At 35.9% G+C, this 22,177-nt stretch overlaps 1 protein-coding gene across 1 annotated transcript; it reads left to right on the top strand.

The window, feature by feature from the left end:
* Positions 1-6: 6 nt before the first annotated feature.
* PNPT1 (polyribonucleotide nucleotidyltransferase 1) lies at positions 7-22,177 on the top strand. The gene is given in 29 exon segments (XM_014966471.1): positions 7-54; positions 435-495; positions 805-879; positions 1,696-1,801; positions 2,814-2,863; positions 3,355-3,418; positions 3,505-3,552; positions 4,276-4,389; positions 4,627-4,813; positions 5,342-5,393; positions 5,721-5,778; positions 5,920-6,016; positions 6,113-6,215; positions 7,482-7,552; positions 9,229-9,265; positions 12,091-12,157; positions 12,270-12,359; positions 13,262-13,315; positions 13,421-13,527; positions 14,197-14,268; positions 14,361-14,424; positions 15,897-15,980; positions 16,434-16,517; positions 18,843-18,949; positions 19,033-19,088; positions 19,655-19,733; positions 19,836-19,883; positions 20,237-20,395; positions 21,151-22,177. Coding segments are annotated over 27 exon segments (2,187 nt in total). The 5' UTR covers positions 7-54; positions 435-438; the 3' UTR covers positions 20,393-20,395; positions 21,151-22,177.

The following is a 22,177-nucleotide window of genomic DNA, read 5'->3' as shown; positions in this document are numbered from 1 at the left end:
AGCTGGCGCGGAGGCCGGGGCCGGGCGGGCGGTGACGGTGGATGTGGGGGGCAGGTGAGGGGCTGCCCCCGCCGGGGCTGCGGGTCCCCGGGGGGCGGTGGGTTAAGCAGACGTGAGGAGAAATGGCGGGGGATAGTCCTGCGGCCCTTCCTCGGGCACCGCGCAGGGGGCTTTTCCTTCTGATACGGCTGCAAGTCTTCGCTTTAGGGGGAAAGACACAGGGCGTTCGTTGCAGGCAAAAGCAAGCTGAAGTTAAGGGGATTGGGTCACTTCTGGTTAAAGGGTGTTAATTTCCATAGCTAACCAGGATATTTACATCTAATATGAAATGTAGCCTGCGTTCGGTGTAGTGGGTGCTGTAGATGGGTGCAGAAGCTGCTGGAAAAATTATTGTTTGAATTCACCGTGAGTAACAAGTTACTTCTTTCCAATAGAAAGATGGAACTGTCTTCCGGAAAACTTGCTAGGTTTGCTGATGGATCTGCTGTTGTTCAGGTAAAAAAAAAAAAAGTTGAAACTCGTGCAACTTCAAAATTTCTCAGTCTGAACATTCATTATTGGGACATCATCCTCTTAAAAGGATATAGAGCCTCAAGTGGCAGTTTAATTCCAAGGGAATGTACAGCTGCCTGTTTTGTAGGAAAAAAGAATTGTTTGGCAAGCAAAAATAATGGAGTGAAGCATGGATTTATGTAGTTTTCTGCAAATAATATTCTGGAGTTTTAATTTGTGAATAAGTTTGGGACTTCAGGACAATATTTTGGTTGCTGGTAAATTCAGTTTTGTTTCTTTCTCTTAATTCAGCTAGGTGACACAGCAGTGATGGTCACAGCAGTCAGTAAAACTAAGCCTTCTGCATCTCAGTTTATGCCATTAGTGGTAAGTACTAATGACAAAATTAGTTTTGTGATCATCAGTGGTAGCCTTAGAAGTAGTAATCATTAAATAGTGGAGTTCAAGATGCTCAGCAGGGAATGCAAGTAGCAGACAACAGACGCTGGACTTCAGAGTAAAATGACTAGACCTGTGGATGAGGGATGAGCACTGAATGGTGTACAGCTTGACTTGAGCAAGGCTTTCCACAAAAGCCTTGTGAACTTTGCCACAAAATCCACATTCAGACGTTGTATTTTAGATGTGTGGGAAACTGGATTTTGAGACTTGACATGTTGTGGTTATTAAGGGTAAATGATTCATCTTCTACCTTGAGGCTGAATAATAGTGAGTTCCTCGAGGGGCTATTTTGGATGATAGCCTGTTTCATGCTTATATCAGTGACCTGGAACTCCTGCTCATCAAATTTGCAGATGATGCTAAACTCGGGGGTGCAGATGATAGGCTCAGAAGCCGGGTTGCCATCTGGAGGGGAGGGTCTAGGGCCTGGAGGAATGGGCTGATAGCAACCATATGAAATTCTTTGAGGACAACACAGAGTCCTGAGCTTGGGGTGTCCTAGTGCCCTGCAACAGTTCAGGCTGGGGACTGACTGGCTGGGCAGTCCGTGTAGGAGGGGAGGGTCCGTTTGGGCATCAGGACAGAGCCTTAAGTCATATAATCTGAATTCAGAGTTGTCCATGCTCTAAGCAGGAAATTGGACTATAGACCTCATGAGGTGTCCCCACTAACCTGAATGATCCTGTGGCTCTGAAACCAGTAACCTGTTGTCTTTAGGAATCCCCATTTTGTTTTTAAAAGGTTGACTATCGTCAGAAAGCTGCAGCAGCAGGAAGAATTCCTACAAACTATCTCAGAAGAGAACTTGGTTCTACTGATAAAGAAATTCTTACAAGCAGAGTAATAGGTGGGCTGAAACATCTTGTTTACAATGTATTTTAAATATTTTATAATATCCTTGTGAATGTTTGAAAAGATGGTAATTTCTAACTGCTGTTTGCAGACTTGATTGTTTTGGCAGTAATGTCAGAAGAAAACAAACTTAAAGCTTCTTCTTTATCAGTACTGATTTTTAAAATACTGTATCAACTGGGGCTGTGTGCATATCCCTTTACATATAAACCTGGATCTTCTGAAATCTTGTTAGTTTGTTGATATTATTGTGTCCAAGATCTCATCCTAACTGCAGAGATGTCACCTCTGCAGTCACACATCTCTCTGCAGGGGTGGAAGAGACAACCAAGCTAAATTCTGAAATTCAAAGAGGCAGACTTACTGATTGGTATATACTCTCTCCCTCTTGATTCTGCTTGAAAAGTCATCTCTATCATGGCTATCTGCGTTCGTGAATAAGATAACACCTTGAAATTCAACTTTTATATAAAACTTACATCAAATACATCAGCATCTTAAGATGGCAATGAAAAGAATTAGGAGAGGGAACGGCCTGTAAGGCCTTGGCTGTCACACAGCCCTATACACCTCAAGCTGAAAAAAAAAAATATAAAGTTAGCAAGAAAACTACACATCATGGAAATAATGCAGCAATCTGAGCATACCAGATTTTGTTGTTTTTCTCTGTTTGAGGACTATGTCCTTTCATTGAAAATACGTCTAGTGAAATACTATTTAATAGAATATTTGTATCCTAAAATGACTTTTTCAATGTTTTTACCTTGTGTTACCTGACAGTGAGTATGCTCACTCAAATATCTCTTATATTATACTGAGTCCTATTGAAATTTTAGAGTTGACTACATTTTATGCTGAATTTCCTTCTGAGTTTTATGTCTTTTTTGTTTGTTTGGGTCTTTCATTTAAACCATTTTGTCAGTTTCTTGTGGGGTTATTACAAGACAAACTGAATACTGGCTACTGAAAACCAATTACTATTTAGATTTTGAATATTTCTTTTGCAGATCGGTCAATCAGACCACTCTTTCCAGTAGGCTACTTTTATGATACACAGGTAGGTCACGCTCACTGTCCTCAACTACAGTACCTTCACAATGGAAAACATAGGCAAAACCAATGAAAATTTCATATGATATAGCTACTGTTTGAAGCAAAGCAGTTTTCATTAGCAGCCAGGAGGGGTCTACACTTTGAGGAACAGTCTAACAGTGTAATGCTGCTTTTTAGTTTGTCTCCTTGTCTTATGTTATTTTCATTACATGCTAGTTTTCAAATTTTGTTGTAAAGATACAGGAACAAAACTCAAACATCCTCTGTACAACAGAGGAAAGAAAGGGTAATAGTGTATATTACATAAGATAAAATATTATACATTAGTGGGTTTTTTTGTGAGCTTTCTAGTTTAAATATCTGAACAGCTTTTCATTTGTAATGTAGGCTTGTATAAATACATGGAATGTTTTATTTTGTTGTCCTTAGCTTTGTATTGACAGCTATTAAAAAGGTATAGGTCAAAACTATTCATTGTCTTTTATCTTATGCCAGATCCTTTGTAATCTTTTAGCAGTAGATGGTGTCAATGATCCTGATGTTCTAGCAATTAATGGAGGTAAGAGCACTGATAAAAAATACTGTTTCTGTGTGATTTAATATGATCCAGTTCTTCTAATACAGATTTTTATCTCTGGGTTCTAGCTTCTGCAGCACTTGCGTTATCTGATATCCCATGGAATGGTCCTATTGGTAAGTAAATATTTTGAAATGATGGGTGATTTCAACATAATGAAAGGCTTAGACCGCAGTTCATGCTGTTCTGTTTTTTTTCTTTAACAAGAATCTGAATTTAAAGTCCACTATCTTTTATTTCAAGTTGAATGGTTGAAAATAAATTCACAATGGATAGAATTATTGCACTTCAAAACATTGTATTTCCTGGACTGAATATACTTCAGGAAGGATTTACAATCAGAAATAGTATAGTATAGAGACCAAAACTATTTTTTTTTTTTATTTAGAGAAACTTAGTCCTGAAAAGCATTGTTTAGAAAATAGATGGATAAGAAAACTTTTTCTCCGGGAACTCAAGAAGAGCTTTACGTCTTTGTGAATATTTTATGGGAAGAGAAATGTTCCAGCCAAGAACAAATATTTGGCTGTATTTTCCTTTTACCTGCCTCTCTTCTAGAAAACATGTGCTGAAACAACTGAAAAAAAAACCCCAATGTACTTACAGCCTTATGTATAATACTACTTGCCATTATATGCCCTACCCAGTAATACCACTCAAAAGAAATTCAATAGGTAATTTTGCCCTACAGATTTGTTCTTAATATATAGCTAACACGCTAATATTTTAAAACAAATCCATAGCTTTGATTATTGTTTTTAGATATATAGTTTTCAAAGTAAAATGATGCCTTAAAGAACTTCTTATTAGAATAATAACTTTCTGGAGTTTCTTTGTAGGTGCGGTAAGGGTAGGACTGGTTGATGGGGAAACTATTATCAATCCAACTCGAAAACAGATGTCTTCTAGTGCTTTAAATTTAGTTGTTGCTGCAGCTCCTCAAAATCAAGTTGGTAAGTCGGTTACTTATTAGTACCTGTTGCATGTTTGAAATTCAACTAGAAGCTTCTTTGCAGATATTTTCCTAATTGGAGTAAACTACAGTGATAGGTTAGGTAACTACTGGTTAGCTAAGGTAAATTCCGTTATATTTATGCACTTTAATGTTAATTTGTATTTCCTCAATTGAGTTAGTTTGCTCTTGAACAATAAAATAGTAATTTTGTTTCTTTTTCACTTTCCATTGGTAGTTATGTTGGAAGCGACTGCTGAGAATATATTGCAACAAGACTTCTGTCATGCCATCAAAGTAGGGGTGAAGCATGCACAGCAAATAATTCAGGGAATTCAGCAGCTAGTGAAAGAACGAGGTGTTGTCAAGAGAACTGTTCAGAAGTTATTTGTTGCTCCTGAAGAGATTGTGGAGTGTGCAAAGAGGTAAGTTCAGAACAAATTATTTTGATCTAAATTCTGTTGAGTGACTCAAAATGTTTATTTAACAATTAATTTAATTTGATGAGCTCTGATAAGGTAGTCTGGGGTTTTTGTTTAACAACATACCATGTTTTGAATGTTACTTGCTGTGTTTTCCCATAGAAACTTAGGAATATGGCCTTCAGCTTTCTTATTTTATACCTTAGTGAGAAGGACAAGGCAAAACAAATATCTGGAAAGCCCAGTGAAAGTATTCTAAGTTCCTGTGCTGCTCCAGAGGAACGGTGACAAGAGGAGTCAGGACGTGTTGGCTTGTATGAGCTTTGCTGTGGAAGTGATAACTAATTTAAGAGAGGTGGCAGGAGAGCTGGAGGAAGAGGAAGGACAGCTGGAGCTAGTCATGTTTATAAATGTCAGTCTGGTGCTTTCATACTGCTAATGAAAACAAACATTTAGTCCTTAAAGTAAGCTAATTACATAAGGTTTTTTTAAAGCTGTGTTTTCAAAAATTCTTTTTTTCTCTTCCAAAAGACTTGCTTTTAACAAGATCTATGCGGTGTTCACGGATTCTAGCCATGATAAAGTAAGTAATCAATTCAAACATGATATAATTACTTTTTAATTAATATCACAATGAAACTGTAGTAAGACTTAATTCTTTGCGCTAATGTTAATAAGAACTTCTCCTCCTCTGCATATATTTGCAATAGTAATAATAAATTGTTCTGTAAATTTTTATCTACCAGAATATTTGCTTGCAGCGGGTTATTGGTCTTTGAATTTGTGTTACAGTCCTATTCCTTATCCTTTGAGTTTTACAGAATTTTAAAGCAAACAAAAACCCAACAACCCACACCTCTTTTGTTATTCTGCCCTGTAGAGTTAACTGGTTGCAAATCCTGTGTTCTAGATTTCTAGAGATGAAGCAATTAACAAAATAAGGCTTGAAACAGAAGAACAGCTGAAAGGTATTATTTTCTGCTTTCTTAATATTTAGAGAATGCTTAAATGGAGCTAGCCCTACTTAGAGTTACAGTGTGCTCTATTCTTGTAAAAGTTCTATAAGACTTGTTTTCCAACTTCAGATGGAATTTCTTTTTTGTACCCAGAAAAGTTTCCAGAGGCCGAGCCTTATGAAATCATGGAATCTTTCAATGTGGTTTCAAAGGATGTTTTTAGAAATCTTGTTCTCACTGAATATAGAAGGTAAGCATATCGGACTCCTAGTGAATAATATTTCTGTCAACTTTTTATCCAAGACTACAGTTTCACTGATCTCATAATTTCTGCTTTTAACTTTAGGTGTGATGGGAGAGATTTGACTTCCCTCAGAGATATTAAGTGTGAAGTGAATATGTTTAAAATGCTTCATGGATCAGCCTTATTTCAGAGAGGTCAAACACAGGTAGTATCTTTACATGTCAGAAATCATAAATTAATTTGTCAGAAGCGGAAAGATTTGTATCTTTTGTTTAAATGCAAAGTTTCCATTTTTCTTCACATTCAAATAGTAATAACTAGAAAACAGTTTAAATTTAATTAAAATATATCTGAGTCCATTGAGGCAGTAAAGGAAGCTGGGCTCCTTGCTACGTGAACAGTACAGATGTTAGGATAACACTGTAAGTGTGTGCACCCAGAAGGAGTCCAGTAAGCATTGTTGTGTCTTCAGACTTTCTGAAGAATGTCTCGTAACTGAAGTTAGATGCTGTAAGGATTCTCCTCGTTCAGTTCAGGTTGGCAGATTCAGGGTGATTTTGGTTGGCTGAGTTTTTTTATATTGTGGGGAGATGACTTGAGAAGAAAGCTTTCCAGTTCGGGATGACTTAAAGTAAAATTGTCGTATCTTTTTCATCCTTCTACACAGACGTTTATGTTAAAGATATTTGAAACAAAAGCTTTTCATGTAAAACATAATCCTGTTTACTTTTAGAAAAATGGGTGACTCACTGATAATTGGTATGTAGGGCAGTGCTAAACTTTGTATGTCATGAGAAATTAGAAAAATGGGTGACTCACTGATAATTGGTCACCTTTTAAAAGGAACTTCATATGTAACCTGTAAATAGGGAAATTGTACAAAAAAAAAATCATATTAAGAAGAGATTATTTTTTTTCCCCTCTTATTTGCTGAAAGCGTCAGATGTTGGGTGGCTCGAACTAAGTTTGTACACAAGATTTGGTCTCCTGTATTTTTATAGCTCATTTTCCTAGAAGACTGTCAGCTGTTGAGCTGATTTATTACAGGGTACATGGGTAGTTGCAAACAGTGATTACTCCTCAGCGTTGTCCCCTCTTATCCCACTAAAAATAACACATTCTGCAAGTGCATGTGATAAACAGGCTTGCTCTTTTGCACAGCATGGGCTGCATCTGGCCCTGGCTCTTACATGCAGTAGTTCGGTTTCTTAGTAAACAAACTGTTCTAGGCTCCTACCAGCTTAGGAAGCATTAAATTAGTGTTTTTAAATGTGATTCCTTGTAAGATTATAGAGTTTTTACAGACTATGAATAAGTTTGTGCAACAAAGGGAAAAAATAGTTTGCAGAAGTTCTGGGTCGTGGCATCACGTTGCTGAAATCATTTTTTTTGATTCTTCATAACCAGTAAAAGGTGTGGAACATGGAAATGTTTAAGAGCAGTTTATTTACCCTCTGTCTTCTTATTCTAGGTTCTCTGTACAGTTACATTTGACTCTATAGAATCAAGTGTAAAATCAGATCTGATCTCAACAGCAGTGAGGTATGTACATGTTCTGGTGTTTTATCAGTGGTAATAAAAGAGAGTGAGCATTTAAGCACATCTGATAAAAGTTCCTTGAACTTCAACATATATATGTGTGTGTGTTCATTAGGACTGAAAAATGCGTAAAATCAGACTTTGAAGTGGCCTGTTTTCAAGAGATCTTGGCAGCTGTTTTTTAAGATGACATCGATTCTATAGGCACACATGTGAAATTTCAGAGTATTACAAGTAACATCCAGTCTGGTTTTGAGAGAAAGAAAATAGCTGGTTACTCTTGAAACTATAAAACTATGTCCATTTGTCAAATGTTTAATAAAACGATTGAAAATTGATTCTCTCCCTTTGTTCCAAGGATTCATCATTGCACTTGGAACTTGATATGTATTCTACTAATTTAATCAGTCTCTCACAAGGTTTGAAGTTTTGCTCAGTAGGTTGGATGCACGTAGCCCATAAAGTGCTGTTCTACTTGTCAAGTTTGGTTCAAATGGAGAGGAAAAAAAGAAGGCAGATAAGTGGAGAGGAGGGGTGTTCCTGAACGGAATCAGCCTAACTAAATATTCTCATTTTGACTCTAATGTTCAGAGGGTATTTGTATTCTTTTTTTAAGAAAAAAAAAAGGCAGATAAGTGGAGAGGAGGGGTGTTCCTGAACGGAATCAGCCTAACTAAATATTTAGCCTAACTAAATATAACTAAATATTCTCATTTTGTTCAGAGGGTGAAAATATTTGTATTCTTTTTTTAATGGAGTAAAGAAAATTTGACTTAAGATATAGCAAGCAAATCCTTGTGCTGTTAATATTTTATCACTGAGCACTAACTTGTTGGGGAGAGAAAACCTCTCCCCTTTAAAGCAGCTGCAGTTCAGTGATCTCATCCCACCAGTGTGGCAGCTTTCACATTTTAGTGTGTCAGCTTTGCTTTAGTTAATTTTTTTGGCCTAGAGGTGTTTGTCCATGTTCTGTAACTTTGGTATTCTTGGAAATCAGTTTGTGTTATTATTTAATGAGTTTTAATTAACAGTCATTAGGTTGCTTCATGAATGAGAGATTGCCTCTGTATGAAACTACAGGCAAGTCTTGACTTGAAGCAATTTTCTTTATAGATTAGCTTTTTTGTATTTATTGCTAAGAGTCAAGTCTTTGTGGTATATAGGTAACTTTTTTGAGTGCAGATTGTTTTTATTTAGTCAATAACTGTTTTGCAGTTACAGAGATTTTCAGTTTTCCTTCTGAGTGCTTACATTTCTGAGTCCCTACTGGACCAGTAAGATGCTGGTGTTCTTGAAGTTTGATTCTTTTTTTGTTGTTTGGTTGTTGTTCTTGAAGTTTGATTCTTTTTTTGTTGTTGTTTGGTTGGTTGGTTTTTTCCTTCAAACACACCAAAACCAGCATAAGGAACTGATAGGACCTATTCTATTCTAAACAGCTAGGGAAACTGTCTTAATGGTAATTAACATCTGAGGTTTTTTTCTTTGTTGACTATGCTTTTAAATTTGTTTACTACCTAGAAAACCTTAGGAAAAATGTGGTTGATAAGCAGATCTATTGATACGTTGTTTTTGCTGGGTCTATTTGTAAGCAGAACTGAATATAATCTTATGTATTACTTATTGTATGTAAGACATGTTTAGTTGCTCTTTTTTGACATGGTCTTATTTTTGATTAATAGCGGAATAAAAGATAAAAACTTCATGCTGCATTACGAGGTGAGAGTTTTACTGTGTCACGGCTTTCTGCATGATTCACAGAAGAGCTTCATGTCTTGCTTTTAAAAGTGAAATTGTTCACTTCCAAGGACATAAATTATGTCTAAATTTGCTAAAATTCCTAATTCATATGTGAATTTATACTGCTGTTTATGAACAAAAGTGCTCATTTCCTAAAAAGCACTGAATATTTTATAAATTGCCATTTTATACAGCCTTTTTAATATTTTAACATTAGGTTAGATCATTAAGAATGGGTTATTACTGAACGGAGGCTTAACCTGCTCTATTGTTTTTAGTAAACTCTATTAATATGTTCAACTGACATACTACACCAATAGTAAATAAGTGCTTTTAAATCTTGGATCTCCCTCAGCCTTTGGAACTTCCCCAAAGTATTTCGTACAGGCAACAGACATACCTTGTTCCATTACCTGTATGACAGAAACAAGATTTCTGATATGTTGCTTGACAAGTTTCATTGGAGTGAGCTTATTGTGTTGTTTTCCAACTACCTTGCAACTGCTTTATTCTCTTGTTCTGTGGAAGTAAAACATATACTAAACACTACCTAAACTGGTCCTGGTTTGCAAACTAAGTGACATGTGGTGGTTTGATTTATTTTTTTATTTTTTTTTTATCTTGAGATGCATGAAAACTTAAAAGATTTTTTTTTTTCTAAGTACGTGTTTTAAAATGGAGAAAAAAATATTCATTAATTTTCTATATACGCTTTTTTTACTTCATAGTTTCCTCCTTATGCAACTAATGAGATTGGCAAAGTTACTGGTATGAACAGAAGAGAACTTGGTTACTCTTGAAACTATAAAACTATGTCCATTTGTCAAATGTTTAATAAAACGATTGAAAATTGATTCTCTCCCTTTGTTCCAAGGATTCATCATTGCACTTGGAACTTGATATGTATTCTACTAATTTAATCAGTCTCTCACAAGGTTTGAAGTTTTGCTCAGTAGGTTGGATGCACGTAGCCCATAAAGTGCTGTTCTACTTGTCAAGTTTGGTTCAAATGGAGAGGAAAAAAAGAAGGCAGATAAGTGGAGAGGAGGGGTGTTCCTGAACGGAATCAGCCTAACTAAATATTCTCATTTTGACTCTAATGTTCAGAGGGTATTTGTATTCTTTTTTTAATGGAGTAAAGAAAAATTGACTTAAGATATAGCAAGCAAATCCTTGTGCTGTTAATATTTTATTGCTGAGCACTAACTTGTTGGGGAGAGAAAACCTCTCCCCTTTAAAGCAGCTGCAGTTCAGTGATCTCATCCCACCAGTGTGGCAGCTTTCACATTTTAGTGTGTCAGCTTTGCTTTAGTTAATTTTTTTGGCCTAGAGGTGTTTGTCCATGTTCTGTAACTTTGGTATTCTTGGAAATCAGTTTGTGTTATTATTTAATGAGTTTTAATTAACAGTCATTAGGTTGCTTCATGAATGAGAGATTGCCTCTGTATGAAACTACAGGCAAGTCTTGACTTGAAGCAATTTTCTTTATAGATTAGCTTTTTTGTATTTATTGCTAAGAGTCAAGTCTTTGTGGTATATAGGTAACTTTTTTGAGTGCAGATTGTTTTTATTTAGTCAATAACTGTTTTGCAGTTACAGAGATTTTCAGTTTTCCTTCTGAGTGCTTACATTTCTGAGTCCCTACTGGACCAGTAAGATGCTGGTGTTCTTGAAGTTTGATTCTTTTTTTGTTGTTGTTTGGTTGGTTGGTTTTTTCCTTCAAACACACCAAAACCAGCGTAAGGAACTGATAGGACCTATTCTATTCTAAACAGCTAGGGAAACTGTCTTAATGGTAATTAACATCTGAGGTTTTTTTCTTTGTTGACTATGCTTTTAAATTTGTTTACTACCTAGAAAACCTTAGGAAAAATGTGGTTGATAAGCAGATCTATTGATACGTTGTTTTTGCTGGGTCTATTTGTAAGCAGAACTGAATATAATCTTATGTATTACTTATTGTATGTAAGACATGTTTAGTTGCTCTTTTTTGACATGGTCTTATTTTTGATTAATAGCGGAATAAAAGATAAAAACTTCATGCTGCATTACGAGGTGAGAGTTTTACTGTGTCACGGCTTTCTGCATGATTCACAGAAGAGCTTCATGTCTTGCTTTTAAAAGTGAAATTGTTCACTTCCAAGGACATAAATTATGTCTAAATTTGCTAAAATTTCTAATTCATATGTGAATATATACTGCTGTTTATGAACAAAAGTGCTCATTTCCTAAAAAGCACTGAATATTTTATAAATTGCCATTTTATACTGCCTTTTTAATATTTTAACATTAGGTTAGATCATTAAGAATGGGTTATTACTGAACGGAGGCTTAACCTGCTCTATTGTTTTTAGTAAACTCTATTAATATGTTCAACTGACATACTACACCAATAGTAAATAAGTGCTTTTAAATCTTGGATCTCCCTCAGCCTTTGGAACTTCCCCAAAGTATTTCGTACAGGCAACAGACATACCTTGTTCCATTACCTGTATGACAGAAACAAGATTTCTGATATGTTGCTTGACAAGTTTCATTGGAGTGAGCTTATTGTGTTGTTTTCCAACTACCTTGCAACTGCTTTATTCTCTTGTTCTGTGGAAGTAAAACATATACTAAACACTACCTAAACTGGTCCTGGTTTGCAAACTAAGTGACATGTGGTAGTTTGATTTATTTTTTTATTTTTTTTTTATCTTGAGATGCATGAAAACTTAAAAGATTTTTTTTTTTCTAAGTACGTGTTTTAAAATGGAAGAAAAAATATTCATTAATTTTCTATATACGCTTTTTTTACTTCATAGTTTCCTCCTTATGCAACTAATGAGATTGGCAAAGTTACTGGTATGAACAGAAGAGAACTTGGACATGGTAAGTTCAAACTAGAGAAGTCCCATACTCTGAGTTTTAATATTTTGTCTGATTCTTTTTATTTATGCATTGCTTGCTGTTTTGTTTTGGTTTTTTGGGTTTTTTTAAACAGGTGCACTGGCAGAAAGAGCTTTGAAACCCATTATTCCCCAGGATTTCCCATTCACAATACGAGTTACTTCTGAAGTCTTAGAGTCAAATGGTATTACCATTTTCTTATTTTTAAACTTATTTTTAGAGACAAATTTGGTTCTTAAAAAAAGCTTGAGTTTGACAAACTTGATTCATAGGCATTTTAGGTAATAGACCTCGTTTTGAACCTTCGTAATCTTGATAGCTCTATTACCTGAAGTACTTAAAACAAGAAGATCTATATGGTCATGAACAATAGACCTTTCTTTCCATTTGCCTAAAAGCACAGTATTAGTATGAGATGCAAACATAAATTCTGAGTTTAATAAAATAGTATTTGGGGGCATTTTTATGCTACAGAGTGAGGGGAAAAAAAATAGCATGTATTGAGACCCATTCTTTGGTGTTTAATCACAGCTGGTACCCTCACTGACTTAGAGATGACTTACCTTGGCTGTCTGTATTTGTTCTTTCCTATCTCCCCAGTTTGGGAAAGAGCTATCTGTTTTGCCTTCCTACAGAAGTTTCTTGCCACCCTCTCCTGGGTGGCAAGAAACTCCATGAGGTCCACCTCCTATTTCCTAGCACTGTAGTGAGATTAGGTGGGTGGGAGAAGGAGTTAGTGGAGAGAGGGAAGGAGTCCCATTTGCAGCTTCCTGCAAAACCCACAGATTGCTTCTCTAGAATATTTAATATTAATCATGATGTTTGTTGAGCTTTTTTAGTATTGGTATCATGAAAGATTCAAGCTATGTTACCCATTTATTGTTAAAAATACTTTTACTACAGAAAATTTCTAATTGCAATTATTTATTGTAGTATATGTGTTGCTGCACAGTATTTTCTAGCTAGCAGCAAGTTAATTTGTCAAACTGGCATTGAAGAATATCACTAGCAAGTTTTTTTTTTTCAGGTATGTCTGACCAGCGTTTAATACTTTTTTTTTTTCCCTCCTGTAATCTAACTCTGTAGGGTCATCTTCAATGGCTTCTGCATGTGGTGGAAGTTTGGCATTAATGGATGCAGGTACAAAATATGGGACTTAAAAGGACAAACTGCATATGATAATGTGTTCTAGGATTTGGAAATGACCAAAGGTTATAAAAATGTATTTTTGTTTGCCACTATTAGGAGTTCCAATATCAAGTGCGGTGGCAGGTGTAGCAATAGGTCTCATTACCAAATGCAGTCTGGAAAAAGGAGATATTGAGGACTATCGCTTGCTGACAGACATCCTGGTGAGTGTTTCTAGCACTGTTGTCTTCATTGCTGCTTAATTCTGTAAAATACCCTCTATGGCCACCTTCTGTAACAATTTACCCAGTTAATTCTGGAACATACGCTACTGGAAATACTGAATAGTTCTAGCTTCTCTGGTTTGTTTCCCAGACTCCTCACTCATTTCAGAAAATCTCTCTGAAATGTCTAGTCATGTTTCCTCGTTTTTTGTAATCACTTGGTTATTTCTTTTAAGCTCTCAAAGCTCTCTCTTTCCAATGAATTTTGTCTTTTCTCTTGGGAGAAAGAGATTAATAATTCTTGAAAACTTTAATTTACTGAAAAACACAATATATTGGATGGAGACAGAGCACTTGGCAAAGTTGCTGGGAGAGAAAAATGCACATTATTGTGCTGCTGCAGCTTCTTCTTGTGGCACCCACTGCTAGTGGATTTGTTGTTCAGAAACTAGTCCACAAAAGCTCTTAATTTATAAGGCGAGAAAGGAGCAGTGTTAATCATGAACAGCAAAATAAGGCTGAAAAAAAACATGCGAGTCTCAGAAGTAATTGCAAGTCTGCAGAACTACTTTATGGCTTACTGAAACACAGAGTGTACTTTTAGTATAGTAAGACTTGACCCTGGAATAAAGTTACTCCAATTTGCTTGCTTTCTGTCTGTGCTGGTAGGGAATTGAAGATTACTATGGTGATATGGATTTCAAGATGGCAGGTACTAACAAAGGAATAACTGCCTTGCAGGTATTGTAACATTCAGTCTTCCCAAAATTGAACTCTGAGAACGTGTCTAAAAAAGCTTTCATTACATGTTGACATAACTCTCTTTGTGTTAGGTTGATCTAAAACTGCCAGGAATACCAATAAAAATTGTAATGGAAGCTATTCAGCAAGCTACAGGTAGGTCCATATTTGTATTTGCACCCATTTTATCATATTAAATGATAAATTGCATTAAAATCTAAGTTTTAGGAAACTAAATAACAGATTATTATATTTTTTTGTTCTTGTGGAAAAAAATCGCTCTCTTCAAAAAAACTGGTCTTGTGGTCTTGTTTGGGTGTTGCCTGTTATGCTTCAATACGGGTACTTCATAAAAAATAAATAGCTTTTTGTGTCAGAGAAGAGCATTCCATCTCCAAAAAGCCAGGCCCTTCCAACCACACTTAAATTTCATATGATTGTACATTGTATCAGTTAAATTGTCTGCTACTCTTGGAGGTTACTTCTAATAAAAAAAGAGAACAAAATAATAGTCTCTGCAAATGGTGTGGTACTTACGGCCACCAGTTAGTACAAGGGGTAACTTGTTTTGAAAAATACAACAAAGTTAGTGGTGTAGCAAACTGGAGCAGGGGAGTTGGAAACATACGAAAGAGCAACATCACGGTAGAAGAATATATTAAGAAATATTTGCACACAGTATTTTGGATTTGACTGACTAAACCATGTCAGTTCATAAATAATATTTGCACACAGTATTTTGGATTTGACTAAACCATGTCAGTTCATAATTTTTGCCATGCTGTATTCAAACCATATGTGGTGAGTTGGGGAAAAAGGGTTTGCTCTTTGCTCTGCAATAGATCAGTAAAAAGCATTGTTAAAAATAAGATCCAAGCTAACTTTAAAGTAACTTGTAAATGTCTCTTGAGCAGTGAGTTCTTAGAGCTTAAGTAAAAGTCCCTATCGTCTCAGGAGTTCATAGTTAAGCTCTAGCAGCTCGGTAACAGCAAACTATTTCTCATTTACCATAAATTCAGCTACATCTACTATTGAAATTTATTGCTGCCTGTATTCTGATGTGTACAGCTAAAATTTTATTGAGCCATATAAAAAAATGAAGCTGCAAGCTTGAATAAGGATTTAACTAGTTGGAAGAGAAAATTTTCAACTTGATTGTAAAAGCAAGGTTTTAATGAGAAAGCCCTTATTAAAATGTAAGAACTAGTAATTCCTTTTGAATGGTGTTACCACTTCAGGCAGCTCAGCTAAAGTTTGAGGCCAGTGTATTAAAACTTAAGTAATCAAAGCTGCGCCCTGTTGCTATTATCAGCACTCTGATTTATTTAAATAATACACTGAAACAGAACTGTATGTAATGTTCTAGGCTGCATAAAATCAATAAATGTGCTGAAGGCACAGCTTTTGTATACACAGAGCAGAATGTTTCACTGCAACAACCTTCTGCTACCTGAAATGATACCATGATAAAGTCTCAAGCTAGACAGGAGGCAGATTTTATGAATGGATTTTTATCTACTTTAGAACAAAAACTGCATACATTTATTTTAATCTTATACAAAGCTCTTAATTTTAATTTCTTCCTCCTTTCCTCTTCTCCCCCTCTGCTCCCCGGCCAACCCCCACAGCTGCTAAGAGGGAGATTTTACAAATTATGAACCAAACGCTGGCAAAACCCAGACCTAACAGATTATAAAGTGGACCAGTTGTAGGTAATGTTAATTGTATGTTGATATGAATTCATCTCTTATAATAAACTTTTTAACAATAAGCTGCTGCTTAAAACAGTTTTTGTTAATGAATGTTTGTTACGTGTTTCTGCCCCTTGGGGTTATTTTTTTCTTTGGATTTTTTTTGGTTTTTTTACTGCTATATGGGGCAGCACTGTACTATTTCACTGAAAACAAGAAAATAGAATTAAACTGATGTGAAACTGACAAAATCAGAATGTGTATGGAATGTCAGCTTTGGTATGGCTCAAGGTGGTTTACGCTCATCAAAGTATTTGTATCCTGTTTTCATTTATTTTAATTCTTAAATGTAATTACATCAATGTTTAGTAAGTAATACAAGTAGCTATAGAAGATTAAAATCTAAGTGAATGTAACTTATTTTTTGTGATTGTTATATTTAGTATTTTGAAGTAATTTTCAATGTTCTTTCAGAAACTATCCATGTTCCATTATCAAAAAGGTTAAGATTTGTTGGTCCTGGGGCCTACAACTTGAAAAAACTTCAAGCACAGACTGGTAAGACATTCTTGCTTCCTGTGATTAAATTATCCTAATGTGTTATTAACTTCTCTCTAAATGAAAATTACTAGTGTAGAGTTTTTAATTAGTGGATCTTGGTAGCACAGGTATTTCTAGCACAGGTATTTCTGAATCTTAATGCTATCTTTAAGCCCTTACATATTTTAAAGTAGCTACACTTCCCAAATTGTTCTGTAGACCACCTCCATAGAACTGGCATTCGTGCCTCAGCAGCAGCAACCTAGTAAGTAGATATGAAGAAGTATTAAGAGAATAGGATACTTTTTGTGATTTATGCTGCAGACTGTAAAACAGTATTTACCTTTGTTTTCAGCCTGAGACATTTAGCTGATCCAATGCTCAGTACAAACTGAGTCTGCACTACATCTTGATAAGAGATGCGTGTGTTTGGAGGAGCTATGGGAAGCTCACTTCAGCTGCCCTTGGCTGTGTAGATTCTCTCTGTAAAAAAATGCTTGCAGTTTGCCTGGCAGCAGGAATTCCCAGAAGTTTGGTGTACATGTGATGGTGTTTATCAGGGCTTACAGAAGAGGAAATTAAAGGTTCATCCAGGGACAGTATCGTAGATAGTGTTGAACGGAAGATGTGAAGTCAAGCAAGTCTGATTGTGAATATGCCTAAGTGTTGATCAAATCTGTGCAGTTTCTCTTCCTATAAACAAAAGCTTTTTCACTGTGGTTTAGGGGCAACACTGAGCTCTTTCCTACAGTTTTCATCAACTGTTTTCCTAGGGTTCTCTGAAGAGCTTGTATACACTGAGAGCGTGCTGGCATATGTTAGAAATCGAGCTGGCTGTCACATTGTAGGAGTGGCCTGTACTGGGGCTTAAACTGAGAGCAAGTGGTGTGAGCAAAGTTTCCTGACCTTGTTATATTTCTTGAAATAAATTAATTTATTTGTTTACACAATGGTTTGTCCTGCCTGGCCTTAAGTGCCAAATTCAAAGTTTATGCCTTTTGCACTACTGTTTCCTAAACAATTGATGCTTTGCTTGAGATAAATGCAGACTGACAGGTCACTTGGAATTAGGCCTATAGCTTGACATTGTGGTTGCCCTTGGACGTGAATGAATGGAATTTGCGAAGTGTTAAGCGTTTCTGAGAGGTTACACCATTAAACTGCTTTGTTCAAATTACTCAAAGCAGTGAAAGTAGGCATAGCCCATCCCTTACCAACATGATGAAGGTATTGTGCAACCAATAGTCAGCCATGGTAGCACAGGTGAGTTTCTGCTGTGATATTATTAAATTAATCAGATTTCTTTTATGAGCACTTCTTTGTAAATGCAAATTCTTTCCTTTCATAGAATCATAGAATTGTCTAGGTTGGAAGGGACCTTAAAGATCATCTAGTCCAACCATCAACCTAACTCTGACAAAAAAATAAATAAGAAATAAAAATCACTAAACCATATTCCTGAGGACCATGTCAACCCGTCTTTTGAACACCTCCGGGGATGGTGCCTCAACCACTTCCCTGGGCAGCTTATTTCAATGCTTGATAACCCTTTCAGTGAAGAAATGTTTCCTAATATCCAATCTGAACCTCCCCTGGTGCAACTTGAGGCCATTTCCCCTTGTCCTATCTCCTGTGACTTGGGAGACGAGACCGACCCCCGCTTCAGGTAGTTACAGAGTGCGATAAGGTCTTTATTGCTTAATATAGTAAAACTTTTTCATTTGTTCCCTATTTTTAGAAAGCTAAAAACTGGCTCATGTCTACAGAGTATCAAATGGATGTTCTGCTTCAGCTGTTTTGGACTTGAAACTCTTACTGTTTTGGCTAGCTTGATTAGTGCTGCTTAGGGGACTGGGTTGGAGAAAAGGAGGAAAAAAGAGTCATATTTCCCTTTGGTTGCAAGCCTATGCAGTCTGTTGGTCAGAAAACTATTCCAGAGGTGCAAAGAATTTCACCATGCAATCTTGCTGTGTTCTGTCTCTGAAACGCTTGAATTTCCATCAGCTATTAATGAAAGCTATAGTTTTATTGAAAATCTGCGGAATTAATAGAAGCTGAGATTCATTCATAAAACTAAAATTCTGTCAAGAATTTTTCCTGTCATAAAAGGTTTATAATAATAATTTTGTGTGCCTATATGGAACACAAGTTTGTTCAAGTCTTCAGCAAGCATACCTATAACTCAGTTTCCATTCAGTTGCCTGTAAAGCTGTCCGGTGCCTAATCTGAAGAATAGTTGAAATTATTAGGACTCTATGCAAGCCTTTACTGAATGTAACTTTTCTGCTTGCTGAAGCAGTAGCAATGTTCACCTAAATCCTCTCATTAAATTCTATTTCCAAGGCGTAACTGTGAGTCAGCTGGATGAAGAGACATACTCTGTGTTTGCCCCCACGCCTGGTGCTATGCACGAAGCAAGGGAATTTATCCGTGAAATCTGCAAAGATGATGTAAGGAGAGACTTTTGTCGTTAGCTTTTTCAATTTGCATTTTGTAAATTTGTGTCTCACTGTTTTCTTTTCTCACCCTATAGCAGGAAGTTAACTTGGAATTTGGTGCTGTTTATACAGCCACGATAACTGAAATAAGGTATGAAAAGTGCTGTGGAGCCAAAGTAGAAATTAGTTTTGCATAGATATATTCCTGATACCTAAATATGTTGTAAAAGAATTGATTTTTTTAAAGGATGCCAAGCTTCTGCAGGTGACATCGGCACCTGCATCATTCCTGATATTTTCTGTTGAAAATATTCTTCTGTTTCTTAATAAGGCTGTTTATTTTTGCTGCTTGTTCAGTTATTAGAATATCTCTATAAATCATAAAACTTCAGGCCTTTTTTCATCTGAGAAGAGGTGCCAGGAATTTGCTTTTTACTTTTTTGTAAGACAAACATTGGATTGAAATTGCATGCACTTTTTGGATGTACTTATTACTGAAAATATACAGTCCTGAAAGAAGTAATTTCTATCCACTTTCAATTAAGGAAAAATGACTGGACATGTTATGGTTGATAGAAGATTTTTTGAAAAAGGGAAGAGTAAAGTCTTGCTTAGGAAAAGTTTGCTAATGCTTGCTTTGAGGTCAATATGCAAAGTAAAATGCAAACAGACTGCTGTCGATGTATTTTGAAGTAACCGTGCTGTTCTCTGTTGCAGAGATTCTGGAGTGATGGTAAAATTGTATCCAAACATGACACCAGTGTTACTTCATAATTCCCAACTTGATCAAAGAAAGGTAATAAACGCTTAAACAAGTATAAACTAGACAATTTTATACCTAACCTTACAAAATTAATCACACTGAAATATTTTTTTTCTGAAAAACACTGTGTTCTAGATTAAACATCCTAGTGCCCTGGGATTAGAAGTTGGACAAGAAATTCAGGTAATTTTTTTTACTTCAAAATTTTAGTGACTTTTTTTTAATTTTTATTAGTTTGTGTTTATGAAGAAAATATTTTGCTGTATCATATTCCTTTTCTGAGCTGGTTAAAGGCCTGATCATTTCAAATTAGATTTATTTAGTGTCATACTCTTGTTATCTAGGGCACCGCATTAATTTGACAGAGCAATATAGACTAAACAGTGCCTATTGTTTATGGCTTTTTTGCATCAAATTGCAGGGGGGCAGTTGGGAACCAACCATACAAAAAAAAAAAACCTCACCACCTTTTAAGGAAAATGCTCTTTCCAGCTCTTTGAATTGGTCAGTCTTAAAGTGGTTTGTTTTCTTAACAGGTTAAATACTTTGGACGTGATCCGACTGATGGTAGAATGAGGCTTTCACGTAAAATTCTACAGTCACCAGCCACGACTGTGCTTAAAACCCTCACTGACAAGAACAGTATTGTCCTGGGAGGCACCGTTCCACAGTCATCTCCTTCATCCCAGTGACAGGTAAGGGCATGGGAGCAACTTAAGATGATTCAGTACTGCACTTTCTTTAGAACTATGGTAAAGAATTGTATCAGTCTGTTTTATATATTGTGCAGTTACCCTTCAGTGATGTGCAAATATTATTTGCTGGTTAGGTTGCAGCACCTCTTAAGTTAGCAACTGCCCTTTCATCTGCAAGTTGTAAAGAGCTTGATATTGTAAAGTTGTTTCAAATGCATTGAAAGTTTCGGCCATCCTACTTTCTCCAAAACAAACTTATTTGTTAATCTACAACATCTATATAAGCATTCCCTCTTCTCTACCTCCCCACCATTTTTTTAAAGAGGGGGGAGAGGGCTGGGGGAGAGCTGCTTTCTTGAAAGTTTTGAGTCAATCAGTGGAGACTTTTTGGTTAATCTCAGTCAATTAATAGAATGTCTAAAGCTCTTCTCTAGAGCTGGTTTCCCAGTGTGTATTTAACTGTCAATAGACCTATGCCTAAACTTTTCCCACAACTTGTGTATTGGTTTTTCTCTTAGGAAGCTACAATAACAGGAAGGTGTCTGTAAAATCAAGAGCAGTTGCACAATGGGATGGGCAAATGGAAGTGCAATGCACCAATGATAATTTAAGGCAATCTGTGGCAGTCTTTAGGAACGATTCACAATACTAGAAGAAATTAAGATTCACTGATGAATTATTTTTTAAGAAGTGTTTTTGAATTTCATGCCCTGATGTAATTAGTTGGTTACAGAATATTTTCTCTCTCTTTTCAGGAAAAAAGGTGTGATAGTTCGTGGAAGTACAAGTGACCTTTGCTAGAATCTGTAGATGTCTTCGCAAGAATCTGCAGGTGGATGGTAGTGAACCATATTTTTAAAATAGACACTATTTATGCTTAAAGGTGATGTATAACTTCAAATTGAAGTCTCCAAACTTATTAAAAACTCTTCTAAAATAAAAACAGTGCTCTTGTGTAGAATGGGTGAGATGATAATCTATGAAAATGGAATTGTGTAGACTGAAGAACAGATTATATTTCAGTGCCTAAGATTCTTCTCACTAACATCTCAAAATAAAAATGTGAAGATGAGGAGCAAGTACTTAATAGTTATACCCTGAGAGAAGGAATTATCCCATATACTTGGTTGAAAAGCACACTTGGCCAACGTTTTACTGGTTTTTCAGTGTACAAGATTGAAATGTTGAGCAAAACATAAAGACTTAAAAATATCACCTTTAACATGATTACAGTGTCAGATAAATACATCAATAGCTGTCATAGGTTTCAGACTTGCTGAAGTATCTGAGCAGGAGGGGGACAAAACAGAGAACCTGGCTGAAACATCATCGTTTAGTATCTGGGTTTGTTAACACTGACTTAAGTAGATAATTAAAACATTAGGATTAAAACAATTGTTTTGGAATGAACAATTGATGTGACAAATCTTCCCCTTAAAACACGCTCATTAAGAGTGTCAGAATTCCTCTATTGATTATGTTCCATCGGTGGATTCACTGATCTCTTTTAGCCTTCAAAACATTTCCCACGGGCTCACAAGAACTACTTGTTTTTCTACTTGTGAGGTACAGACTTTGAAAATCAAAGAGGTGTCCCTTCTGATGTTCGCCAATTTGTATATAGACCTAATAAGAAAATTAACTTCCCACCTGATGGCAAGTAGGCTCAGAACCTCCTGAAAGAAAAGAAAAATCACTGGGGAGAGGAGAAATGTGAATGTACAGTAAAAATTGCTCTTTTTTATTATTCTAAGTTAAAATATTAAAGGAGAAAGAAATGAC

The sequence above is a fragment of the Calidris pugnax genome, unplaced genomic scaffold, assembly GCF_001431845.1.
Source record: "Calidris pugnax isolate Ruff unplaced genomic scaffold, ASM143184v1 scaffold31, whole genome shotgun sequence".
NCBI classification, from domain to species: domain Eukaryota; kingdom Metazoa; phylum Chordata; class Aves; order Charadriiformes; family Scolopacidae; genus Calidris; species Calidris pugnax.
This window is presented reverse-complemented; position numbering and strand designations above follow the sequence as displayed.